General features: G+C 42.2%; 2 protein-coding genes across 2 annotated transcripts; both read left to right on the top strand.

Moving 5' to 3' along the window:
- Positions 1 to 159: 159 nt before the first annotated feature.
- On the top strand, positions 160 to 15,880 carry prpf8 (pre-mRNA processing factor 8). Its single transcript, XM_085379738.1, has 43 exons — positions 160 to 316; positions 1,006 to 1,159; positions 1,276 to 1,444; positions 1,554 to 1,718; positions 1,817 to 2,035; positions 2,131 to 2,343; positions 2,528 to 2,653; positions 2,805 to 2,910; positions 3,178 to 3,368; positions 3,529 to 3,648; positions 3,767 to 3,956; positions 4,081 to 4,200; positions 4,427 to 4,561; positions 4,671 to 4,800; positions 4,914 to 5,110; positions 5,370 to 5,576; positions 5,921 to 6,084; positions 6,212 to 6,338; positions 6,665 to 6,857; positions 6,999 to 7,186; positions 7,288 to 7,526; positions 7,618 to 7,764; positions 7,901 to 8,111; positions 8,228 to 8,344; positions 8,461 to 8,708; positions 8,809 to 8,988; positions 9,075 to 9,210; positions 9,504 to 9,673; positions 9,860 to 9,989; positions 10,109 to 10,255; positions 10,354 to 10,514; positions 10,640 to 10,831; positions 10,955 to 11,192; positions 11,331 to 11,459; positions 11,622 to 11,735; positions 11,850 to 12,023; positions 12,147 to 12,340; positions 12,476 to 12,715; positions 13,724 to 13,865; positions 13,960 to 14,100; positions 14,196 to 14,335; positions 14,620 to 14,822; positions 15,274 to 15,880. The coding sequence occupies exons 2-43, from the start codon at positions 1,015 to 1,017 to the stop codon at positions 15,426 to 15,428; spliced, it is 7,053 nt and encodes a 2,350-aa protein (XP_085235864.1). The 5' UTR covers positions 160 to 316; positions 1,006 to 1,014; the 3' UTR covers positions 15,429 to 15,880.
- Positions 15,881 to 16,293: 413 nt separating this feature from the next.
- rilp (Rab interacting lysosomal protein) lies at positions 16,294 to 24,669 on the top strand. The gene is made up of 8 exons (XM_085379741.1): positions 16,294 to 16,885; positions 18,646 to 18,769; positions 20,047 to 20,168; positions 21,661 to 21,846; positions 22,102 to 22,271; positions 22,371 to 22,496; positions 22,608 to 22,691; positions 23,167 to 24,669. Exons 1-8 carry the CDS (start codon positions 16,556 to 16,558, stop codon positions 23,285 to 23,287), a joined length of 1,263 nt encoding a protein of 420 aa, XP_085235867.1. The 5' UTR covers positions 16,294 to 16,555; the 3' UTR covers positions 23,288 to 24,669.
- Positions 24,670 to 24,976: the final 307 nt, after the last annotated feature.

The raw sequence follows: 24,976 nt of genomic DNA, 5'->3' as shown, positions 1-24,976 counted from the left end.
AGTGCGCCGGAAACGGGATCATACGGGTATTCGCAAAAATTGCGCTTGTTTAACTTCTACGCATATTTACTGACGTAAAGCAGATTCTTTACCGGGGGTTGAGAAATATCGGACGTAACCGCCGTCTGTGAATACTACTGAAGCTCGTTCATCGTGTGTCCGCCGTCGTGCGTCTATGCAGTTTTGTGTTAGCGCACATCAACCCAACACTGAGGCGGAAAACACGGAGAATAAGAAAGAAATGTTGTGCTAGCTGACTGTGTGCGGGTTAAGGCTTTATCCAACGATAAGAAACACTGGGAGTGAAGTAAGCGAGGTACGTGTTGTTGAATGCATTCTGTTATTGCTTAGTTTTACCTCTCACCCAATCGTTAGCCACCGTGCTAGCTTTAGCAGTTGGTGAAGTTGCCGCTTCCTCCACGCTTGGCCTAATTAATAACAGGTGCTGCGGCGTGAAGTACAATGTGTTACATGTAACATAATGTAGCCATTTATGAATGATATCCCGAGTTTACGCTGTTTCTGGACGAGCTAACAACAGTTAAACGCGGGCAAAGTTCGCCTTGCTGTTGCAGTTTTGTGCCATCCGGGAGGCCATGTTAGGCTAACCTAGCTAGCTCATCAACTGTGAGCACGAAGATGTTGAAGCTACACAGATGAGTTAATGTGAAATAAATGCATTTTCTACCGAATTAAGAAGCTAGTTTTTATTTTTGAAAGGCGTTTATGTCAAAGGCCATTCTATTTTCTAGACTTTGCAAGGCATTAAGCACACGCGTTCACTTTGTGGCTTCTGTTATTTAATCTGTGGGTTGCAGGAGCCAGACAAGGAATTCATGTGCCAGTGTAATATGTTTCTGATCAGTTTTTTGTTTCAGTTAAATTAAATGTAATTTGGGTTTTTTGACATGTAACGCCTCTCTCCTCAGGGTTTAGATTATATACAGTTATAATCAAAAACCTCACTTATTTTAATACCTTGGTTTTTGTCTTTGTTTTGGATAGTGAGGCACCATGGCAGCTGCCTTTCCTTACAGAGGGGTCCCTGCAGCGATGCCACCCGGTGTGCCACCAGGGGTACCAACTGCTGTACCGCCTGGTGTGCCCCCTCCTGCACCTGTCCCAGACTACATGTCTGAGGAGAAATTACAAGAGAAGGGTATGTTGTTTGTATCCACTAAAGCGGGACTTCCATGTTTTGAGCTTTTAGCAAAGATGTTGTCACAAATGGACAAGATTAACTTTGCGATTATTAAATGTCTTTCAACTCTACAGCAAGAAAATGGCAGCAGTTACAGGCAAAGCGCTACTCAGAAAAGAGAAAGTTTGGCTTTGTGGATGCTCAGAAGGAAGATATGCCACCTGAACATGTCCGCAAGATCATCAGGGACCATGGAGACATGACCAATAGAAAGTTTCGCCATGACAAGAGGGTCTACCTTGGGTAAAGATGACTCCTTTATCCCTTTTTAAAAGTCTTAACAAAAGTCGGTGTTTTTTTTACATCTTGATAACATCTTCATATGCTTGTTCTGTGTCTGTTTGTTGAACAGTGCCCTCAAGTACATGCCCCATGCAGTGCTGAAGCTGTTGGAAAACATGCCGATGCCTTGGGAACAGATTCGAGATGTGCCCGTGCTTTATCACATCACTGGAGCCATTTCATTTGTCAATGAAATCCCTTGGGTCATTGAGCCAGTCTACATTTCACAGTGGGGGTAAGGGAGAGTTTCTATTGCTGAAAACTTTCAAGCCAACTGTGATCATTTCCATTCAATAAAATGTAAATTTGTCTCTTTCCCAATTTTAATCCCAGCACCATGTGGATCATGATGCGTCGTGAGAAAAGAGATCGTCGGCACTTCAAAAGAATGCGCTTTCCACCCTTTGATGATGAGGAGCCGCCACTGGACTACGCTGACAATATTCTTGATGTGGAACCCTTGGAGGCCATTCAGATGGAGCTTGATCCAGAGGAAGATGCTTCAGTTGTGGACTGGTTCTATGAACATCAGCCCCTCAAGGACACAGCCAAGTAAGCAGCCATGGCTCTCTTCACAGACAGGTTTACATATTCAACTGATAAGTTGCTTAAAACATTAATTGATGATTTATCTTTGTCTTGCTCAGGTTTGTGAATGGGACCACCTATCGTCGTTGGCAGTTCACACTGCCTATGATGTCCACACTGTACCGTCTGGCCAATCAGCTTCTGACAGATCTGGTTGATAGAAACTACTTTTACCTCTTTGACCTGAAGGCTTTCTTCACGTCCAAGGCTTTAAACATGGCCATCCCTGGAGGACCAAAGTTTGAGCCGTTGGTCAGAGACATCAACCTCCAGTATGTTCTTTTGCCCTTTTATAAAATGAATATTCTAAAGACTTATTGTTATTAATGTTCTGTTAAAGTGCAGAATTTAAATGTTTCTTGTAATTGTTTGATATTGCTGTTTGATTCCAAACATAATGTGAAAATAGAAGCTGGCGTTTTTGTGTCCTAACTGGTTCCTCTGTATCCTCTGTAGGGATGAAGACTGGAACGAGTTCAACGACATCAACAAAATCATCATCCGACAGCCCATCAGGACAGAGTACAAAATCGGCTTCCCCTACCTGTACAACAATTTGCCCCACCACGTCCACCTCACCTGGTGAGAACTTGAAATACCGGCTGACTGAAAAATCCTTTTTCATTCAAGACAGGAGAGACATTCATCGCTTATAAACGTCATAGATTTGTTTTATTTTTCATAATGGCTATATAAAAGCAACATTTGTGACGTTTTTGTTTTTTTTTCCTAGGTACCACACACCAAATGTGGTTTTTATCAAAACAGAAGACCCCGATCTTCCTGCATTTTACTTTGACCCACTGATCAACCCCATTTCACACAGACATTCTGTTAAGGTAAGTGTTGCACATTATCTACTTGTCTCCCTTTGGTGAATAACACCCCGCATCAAAGTCCTCTTACAAAGGCGCACTTGCATTGGACTGCTTGCCTGTGCGTAAGAACTGGAGGAATAGTAAAATGAATGGTGACTTGTTATTATTGGCTGCAGCTGCAGATCACCTTTCACCATTCAGATAACTCTTCTAGTTATTTTATAGTCTGTTGAATTCCAGCCCTTCTGCCCTTAAAAGTGATTCATTGTTTTTCCTGTGACCTCTCAGAGTCAGGAGCCTCTGCCAGATGATGATGAGGAGTTTGAGCTTGCTGAGTTTGTGGAACCCTTCCTCAAAGAAACCCCACTCTACACAGACAACACAGCCAATGGCATTGCTCTCCTGTGGGCGCCGAGACCCTTCAACCTCAGATCTGGCCGAACAAGACGTGCCATCGATATCCCCCTGATCAAGAACTGGTGAGCAAACTGTGAAGCTGTTAGGACAGGAGTAAATCTGAAGTACTTTACTGTTTGAAGAGATGTTGGCTGTGTGGAAGATTTTGTTTTGCATTAGGGTTAAAATAAAATAAAAAAAGTCTGATAAGTATTAAACATATGTTGCTAAAATATTTTATAGGTACCGCGAGCATTGCCCTGCTGGACAGCCAGTGAAAGTACGTGTGTCATACCAGAAACTGCTGAAGTACTACGTGCTCAATGCTCTCAAACACAGACCACCCAAGGCCCAGAAGAAGAGGTGTGCATCCTTGGATTTATTTTGATATCCTGCTTTCACGCATTTTTAATTAAACCTTTATTTATTTTGCTCATTATCCAAGTTCATCTGTAAAAGTTATCCCTCTGTTGTCTTGTAGATACCTATTCCGCTCCTTTAAGGCCACAAAGTTCTTCCAGTCCACAAAGCTGGATTGGGTGGAGGTTGGCCTGCAGGTTTGCAGACAGGGCTACAACATGCTCAATCTGCTGATCCATCGTAAGAACCTCAACTACCTGCATCTGGACTACAACTTCAACCTGAAGCCTGTCAAGACACTGACCACAAAGGTACAATCTGCAGAGCAGGATCTAACTTCACATTTTGTTTTTGTTAAGTCTCTGACTGTATTCTAGTATGAAGTGCACTTCGTTTGACCATTGCTGACCTATGACTGTTTTTTGCCTCCTTCAGGAGAGAAAGAAGTCGCGATTCGGCAATGCCTTTCATCTGTGCAGAGAGGTTCTCCGTCTAAGCAAGCTGGTGGTTGACAGCCACGTGCAGTACAGACTGGGAAATGTTGATGCCTTCCAGGTTAGTTGTGAAGTGGAAATTGGCCAAGCTTTGCTTTCATAGGGTAGCGGTAAAAGCGCTCTTTAATGAAAAGCAGTATAAAATGCAAGGATGTATCTTTTGTATTGATAAAGGATTTTGGGAAATCTTTTTCATGTTCATAAGATTTTATTTGAATTTTTTTTTCAGTAGTTATTTTTATGTATTGATTTGCACATGTGACCAAAGGTGTGTTTCTGTGTTGCAGTTGGCTGACGGACTGCAGTACATCTTCGCTCATGTGGGTCAGCTCACAGGCATGTACCGGTACAAGTACAAGCTGATGAGACAAATCCGGATGTGCAAAGACCTGAAGCATCTCATCTACTACCGTTTCAATACCGTGAGTAATTGCCCCATGTTAACAATTTGCACACTTAAGGTGAAGCTGTTTTCTGTATAAATATTTTTCCACAATCACATTTAAGTTTTAATCTTGTCTGTGTTTTCAGGGTCCTGTGGGCAAGGGTCCAGGTTGTGGCTTCTGGGCCCCTGGTTGGAGGGTGTGGCTGTTCTTCATGAGGGGCATCACCCCCCTGTTGGAGCGGTGGCTCGGAAATCTGCTGGCCAGACAGTTTGAAGGTCTGAACATACATATTTTACTTGTGTGATTCTCTGACACGGTCAGTTATTCTCTGAGGGAAACCGTAGCAGTTTCAGCAGCAGCGGCGGTTTTGCTTTGATTTCCTCTGCAGGACGTCACTCGAAGGGTGTTGCAAAGACTGTGACCAAACAGCGTGTGGAGTCTCACTTTGACCTGGAGTTGCGTGCGGCTGTGATGCATGACATCTTGGACATGATGCCTGAGGGGATCAAACAGAACAAGGCCAGAACCATCCTGCAGCACCTCAGCGAGTCCTGGAGGTGCTGGAAAGCAAACATCCCATGGAAGGTCAGGTCTCCTCAGGAATCTTTTTGACATTTGAGTGTCTTGTTACGTTTGAATGGATGGCCTGTGGTTTGAAAAATAAGGATTTGTGAAATTCTTGATAACATGAATAAAATATCAGGTAATTGGATAATAAAGGGAACAGTATTGAAAGCACTGATTAGATATTGGAACAACTTCACAAAGATACTACAAACATTGTTAAAAATTAGAATTTAAGTGAGAAGAAAATATCTAATGTTATCTTTTTCTTTCACTTTAGGTACCTGGATTGCCTACTCCTATTGAGAACATGATTCTGCGATACGTGAAGGCCAAAGCTGACTGGTGGACCAACACAGCCCACTACAACCGTGAGCGAATCCGTCGCGGAGCCACTGTGGATAAGACGGTGTGCAAGAAAAACCTGGGCAGACTGACCCGTCTGTACCTGAAAGCTGAACAGGAGAGACAGCACAACTACCTGAAGGTAATACTCTAAGAAGAAATCTTAAAAAAAGAACTCTAGTAAAGTCCCTGCATTGTCAACGCATTTAAGGTGAAATGATGATTGTTGTCCTCCTACAAAGGCGCACTTGCATTGGACTGCCTGCCTGTGCGTAAGAACTGGAGGAATATTAAAGTGAATAGTGGTTCTTTGATTGCTGGTTGCGTTTGCCACTGGCCCTTTACTATTCAGACACTTTTCTGATTATTACATGATGTTATAATATACGAAAACAGGTCTCATTGTATCTCTGTATCAAAGGTAAAAATGGCTGCATCCTTTAGTTTTCTGCCATATAATTGAAAGTGTGTGTATTCTGTTTACAGGATGGTCCCTACATCACTGCAGAAGAGGCCGTGGCCATTTACACCACCACTGTGCACTGGCTGGAGAGTCGGCGCTTCTCACCAATCCCGTTCCCCCCACTGTCTTACAAACATGACACCAAGCTGCTCATCCTGGCGCTGGAGAGGCTCAAAGAAGCATACAGGTAAGCAAGCTGAGAACATTGCCTTTAACTTTAGCGATGCATATTTTCTCACATCAGGTAGCAGAATTGCCAGAGTATGTTTTGCTTATTATTAATTTGTTTCCATGTCCACTCTAAATCCTTCCAGCGTGAAGTCTCGTCTGAACCAGAGTCAGAGGGAGGAGCTCGGGCTCATAGAGCAGGCCTACGACAACCCTCACGAGGCTCTTTCCAGGATCAAGCGTCACCTGCTAACACAGAGAGCCTTCAAAGAGGTCAGGGAGAAGATGTGTGGATACTTTCTAAGAGTTTCATTTAGTTAACAGGGATGTTTCGGGCTTTAAACAGTAGACAAGAACACTAGAAGAAAATGTATTGCTCTAATTTATTTTTTGTTTCACTGGTCAGTTTACAAACATAAGTAACATAAATGTGAGGCAGTATTTCCTAGCTTCTGTGTAGATACATAGTTACTGGGATGTCGTTTTGGGAAACCACCAGAAGAATTGATTTCTGTTACAGCCTTGAGTTTCTCTGTTGTAAAAGTCTTTCTTCTCATCACATCCGTTTGTTAGTTTCTAAGTGACTACTTCTTTTGCAGGTGGGTATCGAGTTCATGGACTTGTACAGCCACCTGGTGCCAGTGTATGATGTGGAGCCCCTGGAGAAGATAACTGATGCCTACCTGGACCAGTACCTGTGGTATGAAGCAGACAAGAGACGCCTGTTCCCACCCTGGATCAAACCTGCTGATACAGAACCACCACCGCTGCTGGTCTACAAGTGGTGCCAAGGTAAGACTCGAATATAGCTGATTGTGTTGTGTAGTATCTCAGAAAGGATCCAGAATACAATATAATCTCAGTTTGAATAACATTGTGGGCAAATGTGATGACATTTTCAGCTTTATTTAAATACTCCTTTATTCTATTCAGGCATCAACAACTTGCAGGACGTGTGGGAGACTGGAGAAGGAGAGTGCAACGTGATGCTCGAGTCCCGCTATGAGAAGATGTACGAGAAGATTGATCTGACATTGCTCAACAGGCTGCTGCGTCTTATCGTTGACCACAACATTGCTGATTACATGACAGCCAAGAACAACGTGGTCATCAACTACAAGGTAAGGGTGCTTATTTCTTTTCATATAGGAGTTTTAAAGATAACTGATTAGATTTATTTATTTTTTGAGTGTTTCTCTACATCTTTATTCCTCTCACATAGGACATGAACCACACCAACTCTTACGGCATCATCAGGGGTCTCCAGTTTGCCTCGTTCATCGTGCAGTACTACGGTCTGGTGATGGACCTCCTGGTTCTCGGCCTGCACCGTGCCAGTGAGATGGCTGGTCCCCCTCAGATGCCCAACGACTTCCTCAGTTTTCAAGACACTGCCACGGAGAGCGCTCACCCAATCCGACTGTACTGCCGCTACATCGACCGCATCCACATCTTCTTCAGGTAGGATTGCACTAAGTGATAAGATGACATTTTCTCACTTGTTTGTTTGTTTTTACACATTTAAGTGATGTCACTGTTTTTGTGGCTCTAGATTCTCTGCTGATGAGGCCAGGGACCTGATTCAGAGGTATCTGACAGAGCACCCGGACCCCAACAACGAGAACATTGTGGGTTACAACAATAAGAAGTGCTGGCCTCGTGATGCCCGGATGAGGCTGATGAAGCATGATGTGAATCTGTGAGTTTTTCTTTCAACCTTTCACTCTTAAGCTTGTAGATTATTGTTATGTAGATCTAATCTTTGTTGAATATTGCACATAACGAAAATTAGACTTTATGAAAAATGGCTTGAACTTGCCAAATAATCTTCCCAGTGGACGCGCAGTGTTCTGGGACATCAAGAATCGCCTGCCCAGGTCTGTGACCACAGTCCAGTGGGAGAACAGCTTTGTGTCCGTGTACAGCAAAGACAACCCCAACCTGCTCTTCAACATGTGTGGGTTTGAGTGCCGCATCCTTCCCAAGTGTCGCACCAGCTATGAGGAGTTCACTCACAAGGATGGTGTCTGGAACCTGCAGAATGAGGTGAAATTTATAATGCTAACAAACCTGCTGCTATAGTGTCTGGAAAACAAATTAAAGAGACTTTCCCTTTTTTGATTAAATGGGCTTGAAGTTCACATTTGTATTTATTTGTTCAGGTGACCAAAGAGAGGACAGCACAGTGTTTCCTGCGGGTGGATGATGAGTCAATGCAGCGTTTTCACAACAGAGTGCGTCAGATCCTGATGGCCTCTGGATCCACCACATTCACCAAGGTTAACAGAGATCTTGCTTTTTATAAACTAGAGTATTATTGTTACATTCATTGATCCTTTTATAGCTGCATTTAGATCAAGGAAAACTTACTACTTTCTCTATTTTTAATCTTCAGATTGTGAATAAGTGGAACACAGCTCTGATTGGTCTGATGACCTACTTCCGTGAGGCTGTGGTAAATACACAGGAGCTACTGGACCTGCTGGTGAAGTGTGAGAACAAGATTCAGACACGTATTAAGATTGGTCTCAACTCCAAAATGCCTAGCCGCTTCCCTCCCGTGGTCTTCTACACTCCCAAAGAGTTGGGTGGTCTCGGCATGTTGTCCATGGGCCACGTGCTTATCCCGCAGTCAGACCTGAGGTAGGTCTCCTTGCAGATCTGTGTGAACTTCTAGTCTGTAAATTCATTCAGCTGTGGTGTCTTGACCAATCACACACTCATTTGTCTCACTCTTTAACAGGTGGTCCAAGCAGACAGATGTGGGCATCACCCACTTCAGGTCTGGAATGAGCCACGAAGAAGACCAGCTGATCCCTAACTTGTATCGTTACATTCAGCCGTGGGAGAGCGAGTTTATCGACTCTCAGAGGGTCTGGGCTGAGTATGCGCTCAAGAGACAGGAGGCCATTGCCCAGAACAGGTAGAGCAGATTACTCTCTTATCTGATTTGGACTCACTGCAGCTAGTTTAGACACCATAATAACCGGTGTTTCATCTTTATCCCAGGCGTCTAACTCTGGAGGATTTGGAGGACTCCTGGGACAGAGGAATCCCCAGGATCAACACTCTTTTCCAGAAGGACAGACACACACTGGCCTATGACAAAGGCTGGAGAGTCAGAACTGACTTTAAACAGTACCAGGTATGATGGAGACAGCGATGTGCAAAGAGCAGAAGTGTTAAGATTCTACATAAAAACATGAAGTGCCTTTTAATAATTCAGGCATTCTAAGTAAACTCAAGCAGATTAAAAATAGTTGGGACTCTTGGTCTCAGTTGCACTCTGCAGCAGTTGTGTTGACTTTAATGGTTTACCGATCAACAAGACTGTTTACAGTTTTATTTGTAATGCACGTGTCTGTATGCTATTACATGATGTTTATCATTTAGCTATTTCCAGCTATTAATTGTATTTTCTTCCTTGGTTGGTTGCAGGTGCTGAAGCAGAATCCGTTCTGGTGGACACACCAGAGACACGATGGCAAACTGTGGAACCTGAACAACTACCGCACAGACATGATCCAGGCGCTCGGTGGCGTGGAGGGCATTCTGGAGCACACACTCTTCAAAGGCACTTATTTCCCCACCTGGGAGGGTCTCTTCTGGTGAGAGCACTTTAAATGTTTACAGGAATTAATTATATTGCAAGCATCACACAATAGACTTTACACTTGGATCACTTTGTGTGCTTTTCTCGATACACTTGGCGAGTGTATAACTGCCAGGAAACTAATTTGTCATAAATTTAATTAATTGCCTTTAAAAACAGATTCTCTCTCTGTGCGTTTTAGGGAAAAGGCCAGTGGCTTTGAGGAGTCCATGAAATGGAAGAAGCTGACTAATGCCCAGAGATCTGGTCTCAACCAAATCCCCAACCGTCGTTTCACTCTTTGGTGGTCACCCACCATCAACAGAGCCAATGTAAGTACAACCAGGAACCAGAGAGGAAAAGAAACATCTTACAGAACATATGAGTCTTTGTTGTGTAGGAAAACTAAAGATTGTCTGTAGTGGCTTAGTTTGTATGTTTTTATTTCTAGGTGTATGTGGGTTTCCAAGTGCAGCTTGACCTGACAGGAATCTTCATGCACGGCAAGATCCCAACGCTGAAGATCTCCCTCATTCAGATCTTCAGGGCTCACTTGTGGCAGAAGATCCATGAGAGCATTGTCATGGATCTCTGTCAGGTAGGTTCTGTTCATTTACCAAACTTTTTCCTCAGCACAGGAATTATTGTGCAAGTCAGAACGTAAATTTGTATGTTTTTTCTGATTCTGGTTTTCAGGTGTTTGACCAGGAGTTGGATGCTCTGGAAATTGAGACTGTGCAGAAGGAGACCATCCACCCCAGGAAGTCCTACAAGATGAACTCATCTTGTGCTGACATACTTCTCTTTGCATCATACAAGTGGAACGTCTCCCGGCCTTCTCTGCTTGCTGACTCAAAGTATGACTTTTAGCATGATTTTAAGTTTTTTAGGGGATGAAACATTAGTTTATAATAGAATAATGAGGTCCAAAACAGAAAAGTGAAAATCTTGTTTAAATTGAAATGTTCACTTCCTCCTGCAGGGACGTGATGGACAGCACCACCACACAGAAGTACTGGATTGACATTCAGCTCCGATGGGGTGACTATGACTCCCATGACATCGAGCGCTATGCCAGGGCCAAGTTCCTCGACTACACCACAGACAACATGAGTATCTACCCCTCTCCCACTGGGGTGCTCATTGCTATTGATCTGGCCTACAACCTCCACAGGTTAGTATTGTCTAAGGGCCAGGTTTTGAGCACTGTCTTGTTTGAAGATAGGAAACAAGATTCTTATCTTCAATCTTTAAGCATCTACTTAAACCCAGCATTTTATGTGTTCTTGTTTTGTAGTGCGTATGGTAACTGGTTCCCTGGAGGCAAGCCTTTGATCCAGCAGGCCATGGCTAAGATCATGAAGGCCAACCCTGCCCTGTATGTGCTCAGGGAACGCATCCGCAAAGGTCTGCAGCTGTACTCCTCTGAGCCCACTGAGCCGTACCTGTCCTCACAGAACTACGGTGAACTGTTCTCCAACCAGATCATCTGGTTTGTGGATGACACGAATGTCTACAGAGTCACTATCCACAAGGTAAAAGGGTGTTTTTGTAATTCTAGGAAAGTAAAGCGTATTTTGCTTTTGAATAATAATAATAATAATAATAATAATAATAATATAAAAAAAAATGCAAAAAATGTAGTCGCATGTATTCTCCACCTATTTCAACAGACCTTTGAGGGTAACTTGACCACGAAGCCCATCAATGGAGCCATTTTCATCTTCAACCCGAGGACCGGTCAGCTCTTCCTCAAAATCATTCACACCTCTGTGTGGGCTGGGCAGAAACGTCTGGGACAGGTACATCCCTTACACTCAGAAATACAGCATAGCTTGTGGCAGAGATATGAAATATAAGGCTTTAGTTAGTAAGTTAATTTTTTTTTTTTTTTTTTTTTTTTTTTTTTTTTATCAAAGGTGTTTAACTTGATTTTTTTTTTTTTTTTTTTTTCTTCTCTGTAGCTGGCCAAGTGGAAAACAGCTGAGGAAGTGGCTGCTCTGATTCGTTCCCTCCCAGTGGAGGAGCAGCCAAAACAGATCATTGTGACCAGGAAGGGCATGCTCGACCCTCTGGAGGTGAGACTCTTTATGCTAATAAAACTTTAGAAGATTAGCTCAGTGTAATATTTCAAAGGTGAAACCAGACTGCAGCACTTTTCCAGTTTGTGATGCATTGTTCTCCCTGTGCAGGTCCACTTGCTCGACTTCCCCAACATTGTGATCAAAGGCTCGGAGTTGCAGCTGCCCTTCCAGGCCTGTCTGAAAGTGGAGAAGTTTGGAGACCTGATCCTGAAGGCTACAGAACCACAGATGGTGCTGTTCAACCTTTATGATGACTGGCTGAAGACCATCTCGTCCTACACAGTGAGTTTCACACCAGGGTTGTAATTGTTTTACAATGATGGTGGTTTTTTGTTAATTTTTTGTTAAAGCCCCCTTACTCTCTTCCCTGTGTAAGTAGTTTGTGTTTGGTTGTCTGCTCCGTAGGCCTTCTCTCGACTTATCCTGATCCTCAGAGCGCTCCACGTCAACAATGACCGTGCCAAGGTGATCCTTAAACCTGACAAAACAACTATCACCGAGCCCCATCACATTTGGCCCACGCTCACTGATGAGGAGTGGATCAAGGTGGAAGTGCAACTCAAAGATCTAATTTTGGCTGATTATGGCAAAAAGAACAAGTAAGTCTTCAGTTTGAGTTCCCAAGTTTTGCACAAACTAATTGCTGTATGTACCTCAAATAGCTGCTTGTTTTCTTTAACTTGGAGCTAAATATAACCAGTTTTGTGGTCAATACTTCCTGTGTCTCCTTTCAGTGTGAACGTAGCTTCACTGACCCAGTCTGAGATCCGTGACATCATCCTGGGAATGGAGATCTCAGCTCCGTCTCAACAGCGCCAGCAAATTGCTGAGATCGAGAAACAGACCAAAGAACAGTCGCAGCTTACCGCCACACAGACCCGCACGGTCAACAAGCATGGAGACGAGATCATCACCTCCACCACCTCCAACTACGAGACCCAGACGTTCTCATCCAAGACTGAATGGAGAGTCAGGTATGAATGCAGCTTCTGTGGGGTTCAGACTTTGTTTTAAGAGCTCACTCGTGATTGAGTAAAATATGAAGTAGGGCTGCACGATTAATCGCTAGAAAATCGCGATTCATACTTATGTGAGATCTCATTTCCAAATGACAACGATTTAAAAAAAAAAGAAAAAAAAAAAGACGACGATTGTACCGCATTTTGATCCGGGACGTACTCTGCATGAAAACAAGCGCTCACTCTTCCTGCTCAACAAATGACAAGGGCGGAGTCTTATACCACGTGATACAGAAGCTGTGCCATGTGATGCTAAAATTAGCAGGGAAAAAACAACGGAGAGCACGTCAGGGATGACGAGAAAGTGACAGGAGAAAATCCGTCCCGGTCAACCACCCATACATCAATAACGGGAACCTTATACAGCGCTTCCCTATACACGTCGAACTCCCGCAGGCACAAAGAAATTACGGAGGCTATTACTTATCACCTGACCAAAGATATGGCTCCCATCAACACTGTGCAAAACGAGGGATTTAGGAAAATGATCAACACCCTAGACAAATGCTACACAGTGCCGTCCCGCAACTATTTTTCTATTGTTGCACTACCTGCTCTATACACGCAGCGTCGAGCAACGGTGGAGACGGAATTTCAAGCAGTACAACATTTTGCGGCAACAACAAAACGTGAGACATTTGTTGTTTTTATGTTTATTTGTTTTTATGTTCAGTCTCAACTGTTACGAAGTTGATGTGCAGTTAATAAGTGCAATAAATATTTATACTGGAAAAGAAAATCGTGAGAGAATCGTGATCTCAATTCTAAGCCAAAAAATCGTGATTCTCATTTTATGCAAAATCGTGCAGCCCTAATAGGAAGACCAGTGTGTGAATGTGAGAGTGAATGAATAGTGGTATTGTAAAGCGCTTTGGGTGCCTTGAAAAGCGCTGTATAAATCCAATCCATTATTATTATAAATCATGTTTGTTTGTTGTTGTTTTTTTTTTTCCCCCATGTCAGGGCCATATCTGCTGCGAACCTTCATCTCCGAACCAACCACATCTACGTCTCATCTGATGACATCAAGGAGACGGGTTACACCTACATCCTGCCCAAAAATGTCCTCAAGAAATTCATCTGCATCTCAGATCTGCGAGCACAGGTATGTATTCATCATATTACACATCACTTCATCAACTGAGCCCATTGTAACAACATGCTCAGGTATATATGCTGACCATATTATTTTGTTCCAGATTGCAGGCTACCTGTATGGCACCAGCCCACCTGACAACCCCCAGGTGAAGGAGATCCGTTGTATTGTCATGGTGCCCCAGTGGGGGACTCACCAGACTGTCCACCTGCCCAACCAGCTGCCTGGTCATGAATACCTGAAAGTAAGTTCCGGTTTATTCTTAGCAATTGATACATGATAGCGTTGCTGGCTGCTTTGTTCCAGCTTTAAAGCTTTATTTTTATTTTCCCTAAACAGGAAATGGAACCCCTTGGCTGGATTCACACGCAGCCCAATGAATCGCCGCAGCTGTCCCCACAGGATGTCACTACCCACGCCAAGATCATGGCTGATAACCCTTCATGGGATGGAGAAAAGACCATCATCATTACTTGCAGGTAGGCTTTATTACTTTGCTATGAAAAGAGTGTAGGAAGGTAAAATCTGTAGCAGTTTAAAAGAAACTAACTTGAATGGAGTTTAAAGTATTGCAAGTTCAATACGCAGTATAGTGATTCTATTGGAAATCCATTTATTTATATTATAATTTTATTAAAAAACTCTTTAATTACTAAAATAAATTTTAAAAATGCACCAGACTCTTTAAAAGAAATTGTAGTTATAACTGTATTTTCAGACATAGTTGACTTGTACTTAAGAGTGTCTTGTCTGTGCTTTTCAGCTTCACCCCAGGTTCATGCACGCTCACAGCCTACAAGCTGACACCCAGCGGGTACGAATGGGGTCGCCAGAACACGGACAAGGGCAACAACCCCAAAGGTTACCTACCGTCTCACTATGAAAGAGTGCAGATGCTGCTGTCTGATCGTTTCCTGGGCTTCTTCATGGTACCTGGCCAGTGCTCCTGGAACTACAACTTCATGGGTCAGTATTCAAAGCTCTTGTATTTATATTAGTATTGCTTGCTATATATCTGTTGCCAAATCTGCCCTGAGTGCAACGTTTTGTTTTCTTGTTTTGTTTTTTTTTTTTTGAATGATCAGTAGGATACATTGATGTTTCCACTGCCCCAGTGTCTGTTTCATTGATTTTTAGTGTGCAGATTTGCTTCACAATTACTTAGATTCAGGGATGTGAAACTCATTTTGCACTTTAACCTTAAATTGGCTGGACATTTAGGCAAAATGTGAAGACATTTAGCTAAACGTTTAATCCCTGACATATTCTAATGTAAGATATACAACAGTATGCCTTCTTTTTCTACATGATAAATGTGTAAAATGACAAAATTAGTTCTGGTCGCTCGCCTTATGGCACCCCTGCTCTAGTTATTTATATATGCTAATAATAAACCTGTCAATTCCCTTTACCACAGGCGTGCGCCACGATCCAAACATGAAGTACGACCTCCAGCTGGCCAACCCGAAGGAGTTCTACCACGAAGTCCACCGGCCCTCGCACTTCTTAAACTTTGCCTCTCTGCAGGAGGGCGAGATCTACAATGCCGACCGCGAGGACATGTACGCCTGAGGGCAGACGCGCTGCACTTGACCTGTTTCGTTGAAAGCTCTGCCAGAATTATGTGGCGCTCAGATTTCAGAACCTGTAATATTGCTATTGAAAAAGATGTAACTGTGATGATGGAATTCTTGTTTTGTTTTTTAATGTAAAGGCTTTAGGATCCTTTTTGATATTTGATATTACTCTACCCTCCCCTCTATTACAGTAAGGCTACTTCAGTCTTTGTGGCATCTCACATGTGCATTTGTGTAGTTTTCAGTACACAGTAATTTGGTATAATATTTGATCAGACCTCTGTTTAGGAAGGGGAAATGACATGCTTACTGTTCACTCTTTTGAGAATTGAAACTGAAAGTTGTTCTTTCATGCCAGTAACGCCCCATTATTACTGTGTTGTATGTGTACTGTACATCCTGTCACACCATAGCTTGAGTTTAAATAAAGATCTCAATTTTTATGAACAGTGTGGTGTTAATGTCAGGTTTGGGGTTTTTTTGGCCCCCAGAGGGGAAGTAAGGCTGGACAGGGACTTTCTGGCTCACTTCCCCTGTTTTGAGAGGTCAAATTGCTTTCTCTTGAACCACTCATATTGGTTGCGCTTGCCTAAGCATATTGGTATCCCCATAATAAGCCAGGACTTTACTTTCTGTTTTAGTCTTGGTTAATGAAGCTATATTTCCAGGTTTATGTGCAGTTCTGCCGTTATTTTATTTCCCTAGACAGTTCTAGGCCAGCATTTCTGACCGCAGATCTGCAGAGGAAATTAAGTTTACGCTTTGCTGCATGCATCAGTAAGCTCGACCTAGCAGGCATACTTGTGCATGTTTCTCTGTACTCGCACTACATTGGTCAGAAAAGTAGGAGGACCCAGCAGCGAGTACACAGCAGCCTACTGTCCACTGTTGTGCTCGGTGTCTATTTTTTTTTTTTTTTTTTTTTTTTGGGTAGGCTGATGTAATGTGACCACACATTAAATAAATGAAGTGGCATCGTCGTGAGCGGAGCAGGTCAAGTTTAGACGTGTCGGCAGAGGGTGAGGTTTAAAGTTTGCACGCTGATTTGGTTGACGGTTTGCCGTCACGTCTCCTGTCGGTTTCGATAGCCTGTGACGAGCATGTGAAGCGAGCTGCTCGGACATGGAGACGCTCTCGGAGACCAAAAACTTGGAGGACTGCTTCGGCAGGACGTTTTCCGCTCTCACCGTCGATGATGTGTACAAGATAGCCAAAGTGATCGGCACCGATGTGGAGAAACTCATCGACGGTTACGGCAAAGAGAGCGCTGAGGGTCTAGTACCGAAGATAGTGAAAGTGCTGGAGCTGCTGGAGAGCTTCGCGTCGAGGAACCACGCTCACAAACTGAGGGAAGAGGAGCTTCTGAAGACCTTCGAGACCATACAGCTGCAACAGCAGAAGAAACGCGGGGGGAAGGAAAACGACGAGGCCAACGATAAAAACGAGATACGGGTGAGAGACGTGGGGGATTTTCAGTCACACCACCATTTTGTAAATAATACAACGGCGCCTGTGCGTGTTACTCACCGAGTGTGCGTCTCTGTGTTATAACAGCAGGTTAATGGAGCTGTTTGACAACGAGTCTGATGTATTTCGAGGTGATTTTGCGCCGTTTGGGTAACCTACATGCTACTGCTCCCAACTGTAGTGAAAACGTAGCTCCATAACTCTTTTTTTCTGTGATACTATGTCACTGTGAAACTAAAATTACTCTTGCATATATATTTGCATGACCTCGCGTGATATAAACCTTATAACTGCCTGTTTGATATCAATCCACCGCCACCTTTAAATACCTGAAGTTCCGCCCCGTGTCGTCAAGGCAACCACGTAGACCGACAGTTATTCTTAGACTCTGTAATTTAACAGTTTTCAGTGAGAATATTTAACATTGGCATAGTTTAACTTTAATTGTTATGTCCCCTGTTATATATTGTAAAATGTATTTTATAAATCACATGATGACACAGCAGTGATTTTAGCTTTAGCACTGGGAGTGTTACCACCCACACTAGAAAGAAGCTAGCTAATTAGCAGTCAGCCACTTAAGTAGCATCTTACCAGTAATCACTTGGTGTAAAGTACCACATTTAAAAGGGACTTTTCGTTAATTATAACTGTAGCTATAGAGTTATAAATGTTGAAGAACCACGTTAATACGTTCATGAGGTCATAGCATCATTTAGGAGCTTCTGCAGTACTGTACACAAGTTTTGTGCCACCTCATTTATTTATATTTTGCTTGGAAAATGCAACGATTTATTGAAACTATGTGCATACATACATGGGAATACAGTTTATAAGGTAAAAACAGAACATGTCAAATTCTAAGGAGCTCCAAAGTCAGTATTTGGATTGGCCACCTTTAGCCAACACCCAAAGCTCTGCTTTGGATCTCACACTGCTTCATGGATGTTGAGGTCCTGTGTTTGTGATCATTGTCATGCTGAAGAGTGAAGCTATGCTGGTATTGCATGATGGATCAAATTCAGATTCAACACTCTATAGGGCCTGTTGCCACTGATTTTCAGCCCAGTTCTTCTTTGTCAGTCTTTTCTCCTGTTTTCCTTCTTTAAGAATGGCCTCTTGGCAGCCACCCTTCCACTGAGAGCATATCTGATGAAGCAGCAGATTGTAGATCAAACGAAGGTTTAGATGCATCTCTCAGGTCCTGTGTCATGTCTTTTGTCAGACTATTTCTCTCTTTATTTAGTGTTTGTGCTGCCATTATATGGAAAAGCTCTGCTGTCGTGGGAAGTCAGACTTTGCTGTTTAGATGTCTCATAGCCATTAGAGAAACATCTGCAATTTATGCTTATGTGTATGGGTCTTGAGATATTTTTTATGTGCAGAGACTGGATCTCTGTGGTGTCTTGTCTAGTGTGGACCTTGAAGGGGGAGAATTCGGGATGGGGGGTTGGAGGGTGTAATGGACATACAATTGTTCTGAAATCAAGATCGACTTTGCTGTTGTCATGATGTCATGTATGTCATGGTTGAAATCAATAAAACAAAGTTGGAAAAGAAAAACATCTGCAATGACTTAACACTACACACCTGCTTGGACGCAACTGGTTAACTTGAATCCAGATTTTGAATGCTTTAGAGATTTTCTACAGCTTACATCAGATCTTTTTCCCCCTTCTAAAAATGCAATACAACCTGCTTTTGAGGTTTTAGTTTCACAGTCTGACTCCTGTCATCTCATCCAGGAACTTCAGCAGAAGGAGCAGCAGTGGAAGACGAGGTGCGAAGAGCTGCAGGTCCAGATACAGCAGCTCCAGGAAGACAGGGAGGTGCTGGAGAGCAGGCTGAGAGGCAGCCATGCACAGGAAGGTATGTATGAGGAATTATTTTTGTTGAAGTGAACTGTAATGTAAGGTATATCATAGGCTTCTAAAATCGGAACTATGTGAAAATCAGTCCCCCCCCCCCCCAAAAAAAAACAAAACAAAACAAAACAAAACAAAACAAAAAAAATTCAACATGTTATAGAAGTGCAGTAAGTGCGTGCTCTTCAAACAGGTAAATCAACCTCGAGGTCTTGTGGTTATGTTGGTTTTTTTACTTCATTCTAGTCTGTAAATGTGACATCAACCAGTTCCAGTAAATATTTAAAGCAGTGGGTTAACCATCATACTCTCTGAGGCTGAAACCAGTCCAACTGGCCATCGCTGTGTGTATAGTGCAGTTATTTTTGCTGGCTGAAGTTCATAGTTGTGAAAGTGTTCAGAAAAAGCAAACATCAAAATTAAACCCTGACAACAACCTGAACAATTACTCTGTACACTATAAAAATTAAACAGCAGAGAGATACGATCAATAGTCTTTTAAACATAATATACAGTAAGGCTCCAGTTTTTGCGTACTGGCAGATAAACTCATGCCGTCTTAACTTTGTGATTTATTTGACAGGACGCCCTGAGGCAGGTGAACGTGACTATTCATTTCATGTAGTAAAAGTGAAATGGCTGTTTGGCCACTGAGGTTCACCGCAAATATGCTTTCAGTTATTTCAGTTTTGATGAAAGGTCACAGAGTGTAAGGGTTAAAAAGAAATGTTATTATTATCTGCTCATTTTTACTGCTGGGTGAACTACATGAAACTCATTTGCTGAATTGTTGGCATCATTTGAGAGATGCACTTCTCAGAATCTGTTAATGTGAAAGCAAAACTATTTGCAAAGCAAGATAACAGTAGATGCAAGCAAGAGATACTGTCTGTGCTCTGAAATCTCAAGTCTCTGTAGAATGAATCAAGATTACGTGCAGCGTGCTGTCCTCGTGCACATTGACACAAATGGGATCAAGGTATTAAGCTCGTGTAATGTTGAGGTCTTGTGGTAATTACTTATGCTGACTTTTGTCTTTCGATATTATTTAGTGCAGATTTTCTTAGAAAGAGTTTGGGCTCATGAGTTTATTACATTTTAGATGACACGAGTAAGCTATTATGAGCATTAGCAACAATAAAACACAGGTTAAATGTTAAATCCAATTTGAATGAGCGTAAGCTATGAAATTATGAAGACAAAGAGGGACAAAAGTAGTTAAAAAAGTAGCTACACAAAGTTGATACACTTTGTGAATTTGTGTGTGTGTGTGTGTGTTAGACCGTGTTCAGCGGCAGGAGCGTGAGGTGATGCTAAAGCTGAAGGAGGTGGTGGATAAACAAAGAGATGACCTGAGGGCCAAAAGCCAGGAGATAACTACCATCACCAAAGAGGTGGAGGCGGTAAGGAGACATACGATATAATTCACTCTTAACCTTTTTTCATTCTTTCTTTTTAGGAGGCTGATAGATTAACTTTCTTAGATATTTTCTCGTTTTCGGACCACTCTGTGTAAACTCTATAGAGATGGTTGTGTGGGAAAATCCCAGCGGATCAGCAGTTTCCGAGAAACTCAGTGCAGCCCATCTGGCACCAACAACCATGCCCGTTCAAAGTCACTTAAATAACCTTTCTTTCACATTCTGCCGCTCAGTTTGAACTTCAGTTTTTGCCATGTGATCAGCTGATTAGATCTTTGTTTAAACAAGCAGTGCTTAAAAGGTATACCTTATAAAGTGGCTAGTGTGTCTATCTATTTTTGATAACATTATAAGCTTTGACATTTCTGTTGTGATGTTCCACTTACAAATATTTTAGTGACCTAGAGTAACAAGTTTGACTGCTGCAGAGGCCTTGAGGCAGATGATTCCCATGGTGACAATGGAAACTAATCTAAAGATGGAGCTGGGTCGGGTTAACTCTTCACTGAAAACATCTTTAATTTAATCAAAACATTTTATCATTTCTTTTAAAGGGAAAGGAAATAGTAGAAGTATAAATAAACAAACATTAAAATATATTGGCTCGGTCACTTGAGAATTAAGATGAAAACATGTATGAAGTGCAGCCCTTAAATAATAAAAAGTGTTCTTTGTCCATGTGGATCACAAGGTTACACTCAATCAGATTTATGGCTGCAAGTTGTGTTTCCTTACAGACTTTCTGACTTTTCTCATGGAAACAGTAGCATTTTTTTCATTATTCTCAAACCCTGTTTTATGTATTGTGTTATTTCTATATATATCATACATACTCACATACACAGTCGTGGAGTCATGTGTCGCACAGCAACACAAGAGAACTTGCATCATGTAAACCGCTCTAACGGAGCCACTGGAAGGCAGAAAGTGTGCTAACTGTCAGGAAAAGAGGGCAGGGATTATCCGCACAGTTACTGCTTGATGATTTAAGCTGCACTTTAGACAAGTCAGGGCACTGTTTTCATCTTGGTACAGCCACAGTGTGGGTGTGTGCTATTGTGTGAGTGTTTGCACGTGGCTGTATGTGTGTCAGGGCATGTATACCACATGATTTAAATAGCGGCCATAACTGGGTGTGTTTGTTAATGCTTGGCGTTTTGCACCCAATCAGCTGACTTTTAAACAGAAAGAAAAACTCACTTCATGGTCAACTGGGGGAAGTAAAAGAGTTGGCTTTGATTTGGTTAACCAAGGAGTATTTTTTATTTTATTTTAAATAATGCCTATTTTTTAATCCTTTATATTAAGGCAGAGTAATCTTATATACCACATTTCCAATTTCCATTTTTGTGGGTCAGCCTTGGTTCATTGATTTAGCCATGAGCTGTGTTTATAACTGTCTGCAGTACTGCTCATGATGCAAATTTGTAAATCATATATATATGTGTATGTTTATGTGTGTGTGTGTGTGTAGCTTCAGGAGCAGCTGGAGCGCTTTATGAAAATGAATGCAGAGTTGCGACACAAGCAGAATGTTTTGCAGGCCCAGCTGAAGAGCACCGTGGAGAGGAAGGCCGACATGGAGGCCGACCTGAAGGAGAAAAACAAAGAAATAGAAAACCTCCAAGCACAGCTCGACAGAACCAACAGCAACACGCCGGTATGCACACCTTTCACACTGGATACGACAGATATGTTTCTTTACTTTCCCGCATATTGAATAAGATGCTTCTTAGAGATACCTTAATATTTACTTAAGGCCTTAAAAGGGAAATCTGTGAACTTTGGACTCCAACGTCACTCTAGAGTGTTTAGAGAGTTTAAGCTTGCACTGTTGATCAAATAACTGCTGCTCTTTGCTGAATCAGCTTTGTGGTTGAATTAATCTGTTGATCACTGTTTGTTGTCCCGTCAGTCCCGACCAAGTCAAACAGCACAGGAGCCAAAGAAAAAGCCAACATCCGATCAGAAGGATCCCGATCAGCCGTGCTTCACCAAGAAGGAGGTGCGCGACATCCTTTTCGAGAGGAACGAGCTAAAAACCAACCTCTTCCTGGTGCAGGAGGAGCTCAGCTACTATCAGAGGTGGGTTTTCTTGTTTGGGTGCGTGTGTTCTTGTTTTAGTTGATGGTCATGGTGCCAGTGAAGTTGTCTACACGCTGAAAGGACTGTATGTGTCTGCAGGGAAATACTGAACGAGGAGAGGTGTCCAGGTTTTCTCTTAGAAGCTGTGCGCTCTGCCATCAAGAAAAAAAGAAAGCTCATTAAAGCCAAGATGCTTGGGATTCCTAACAACGAATGCAGCAGCAGGTATTTCTTACAGACATGATTTCTAGAACAACAATAGGAAACAATGCGCGGATTTAAAAAGATGTTCAGAAAGCGAAAGGGGTTTGAGTGACTCTGTTTTTTCCTCGGCAGTGATGAGGAAGACAGGAGTTCTCTGTTTGGCCAAACAGAAGTGGATGGAACAGTGAAACCGGCTGAGTCACGTATTCGAAACCTGTGAGTACGATGTTGGACAATCACTCCGCATTGGTCAGACTGGAAGCCAGAGTCCTGGTTTGTAAAAAGCAGCAGAACCTGGTGGTGTTTTATATTTATGTTTCGGCTTATATTAGTGCTCTTTTCGTTCCTACATGAGGTCACAGTGCTGATTAAAGCTGTCATTCGTCTCATTTCCACATCTGCTGCACATTTACTGAAACAGAATGCTGGCAAAATGAACCATAAATTAATTTTCAACAGCTTCAGCGCTTTGCACTGTTCCTGTCAATAAACATAGAGCAAATGCAATAAGAAAGTGAACCACTCAGAAAGAAAGAATAAAAGCAGAAACACTGCAGACATCACTCCATCTCCCTCGCTCTGTTAACAATGTCACCCTCCTCAGATTTTGTCAATCCCAGTCTATATTTAGCAGTAATCCCTGACTGCAGATCTGATCTCAGGCCTGTCCCTTCTGCTCTGTCGCCTGCAGCTTTGGCTTCCTGACGAGGTCAAGCAGCGGCCCGGGTCCCACCGACGTGAACAACTCCTCCTGGGAGATCATCAGAGACTCCGAGGCCAATGAGGAGGCGGAGCAGCTGAGGTCTTCCTGAACGCGTTACTGAGCACAGAGATTGAACTGAGAGATTTCTCCAAGTTTGACACTCAGACAACACTTTCTCCTCACCTCAGTCACAACTTCTCTGCGGTTTTTGCTCAGGGCAAAGGTTATGAGGACATTTGAATGCAGACCCAGAGCACCGCTGGAAGATAAAGAAGCGCTTTTAAACAATCCCCTCTTATTTCCTGAAGTTAAGTTTCAACCATGATTAGTTCATGTCTGATGCCTTCCCCTTTATCATGGAAGGAGAAAACAAGAGGAACATTGTGTAACTACAGTACGATATAAGAAATACTGCTATGATATTCTGTACAGGAAGACAATCATGATTTTTTTCATTCTTAGAAAAAAAATGTATTTTTGGTAATTCAGTAAAATCAGATTCAGTGTTTATATGTATTTAAAAAAAAAACCAAAGACATAGTTTGAGTTTTAAATAGATATAATTATCTACTTTAATAGTACATAAAGCAGTAAATTAAGTTCTGCTCATTTTATAACTCATACAAATATTTTCACAAACAATTACAATCTAACTCATACCTCAGTGAGGGAATTTTAAAGCCATGTGGTTACTCTATGTTTAACCTCCTAGGACCTGGCGTCCACATATGTGGACATCACATTTTGGGTTATTTAGACCAAAATACTCAATTTTGCTCTACAAGGGCCTGATATCCACTCACGAGGACATTATACTGCTACTGTTCTATCAAAATTTTAAATGAATATCCTCATATGTGGCTCTTATTTTTCTTAAAAACAAAAATAAAGAAAAAAAAATCTGGTAATTCTTTGTTTTTACATTCATCGGGCCCCAATATGTCCAAATATCAAAGAGAAACTAAAAATGCATGCCGTGGAAGAGTTCAGGTCTTAGGAGGTTAAATGATCTGAAGCACTTCTATGCACAAGGAAACAGAAAAGTGAGTGCAGTGCAGGTTAGGAGAGTGCATCTTAACCCCATAAGCCTTATTTTAGTGCTCGTAGTGTAAAAATCAATCAATCATGTATCAGTATTCGGGTATTTGATGGTGGTGCCCTAAACGTGTGCTTTCAGCACCACCACTTTAAATGAACCCCTCTGTTCCCTCTAAATGTAGTAGAAACTACTCAGGCAGGCCAGTGGCATGTGTAAAGGGAGAATGAATGAACATTGAGTAAAGCCACCTTCTCCTGACATCCTTTGTGGGCAATTTATTTTTGTAAGCATCTTTGTAATGGAGCATTTTCTTTGTTTGTTTTTATGATGTAAACACATTTAAGGTGTTATTTGCCATCTGAGTGAATTTTATTATAAAACAACTGAAAAATGTGTGACATTGAGATTTCAATAAAAACATCTATTAAACAGAGAATATATTTACAAAAGTGAAACAATCTCAGTTCATTTTTTTTACCCTCATAAGAAAAGGAACAAAGAATGCTGAATAAGCTTTCACTGGATCTCAAATTGATCACATGGGCATCTTTTCACCGACTTTCACGACTTATAAGGAAGACAAAGGCTTCCTTCATCATCTCCTGTAAGACCTACTGCAATAGATTCTGACAAAAGGGTGACCATCAGTACGTGTGTGTTTGTTCGTACGCGCCCCATCGTTGTGTACGGCGAGTTTTGTGTGTTAGTGTTCGACCATCTTTAAAAAGCTCTTGTGTCTGGCTGAATAGAAGGAAGTGG

This window comes from Rhamphochromis longiceps, linkage group LG14, assembly GCF_057381845.1.
Source record: "Rhamphochromis longiceps isolate RC_006_pf linkage group LG14, R_longiceps_female_GT1.1, whole genome shotgun sequence".
NCBI classification, from domain to species: domain Eukaryota; kingdom Metazoa; phylum Chordata; class Actinopteri; order Cichliformes; family Cichlidae; genus Rhamphochromis; species Rhamphochromis longiceps.
The sequence above is the reverse complement of the archived record's forward strand: the minus strand, read 5'-3'. Positions and strand labels throughout refer to the sequence as shown.

Coding starts and splice junctions, on each gene's coding strand:
- prpf8 (XM_085379738.1), top strand. CDS start 1,015: ATGGCAGCTGCCTTTCCTTACAGAGGGGTCCCTGCAGCGATGCCACCC. Junction 2,036..2,130: donor CCCCTCAAGGACACAGCCAA/GTAAGCAGCCAT, acceptor TGTCTTGCTCAG/GTTTGTGAATGGGACCACCT. Junction 5,577..5,920: donor GACAGCACAACTACCTGAAG/GTAATACTCTAA, acceptor TTCTGTTTACAG/GATGGTCCCTACATCACTGC.
- rilp (XM_085379741.1), top strand. CDS start 16,556: ATGGAGACGCTCTCGGAGACCAAAAACTTGGAGGACTGCTTCGGCAGG. Junction 16,886..18,645: donor ACGATAAAAACGAGATACGG/GTGAGAGACGTG, acceptor CATCTCATCCAG/GAACTTCAGCAGAAGGAGCA. Junction 18,770..20,046: donor AGGCAGCCATGCACAGGAAG/GTATGTATGAGG, acceptor TGTGTGTGTTAG/ACCGTGTTCAGCGGCAGGAG.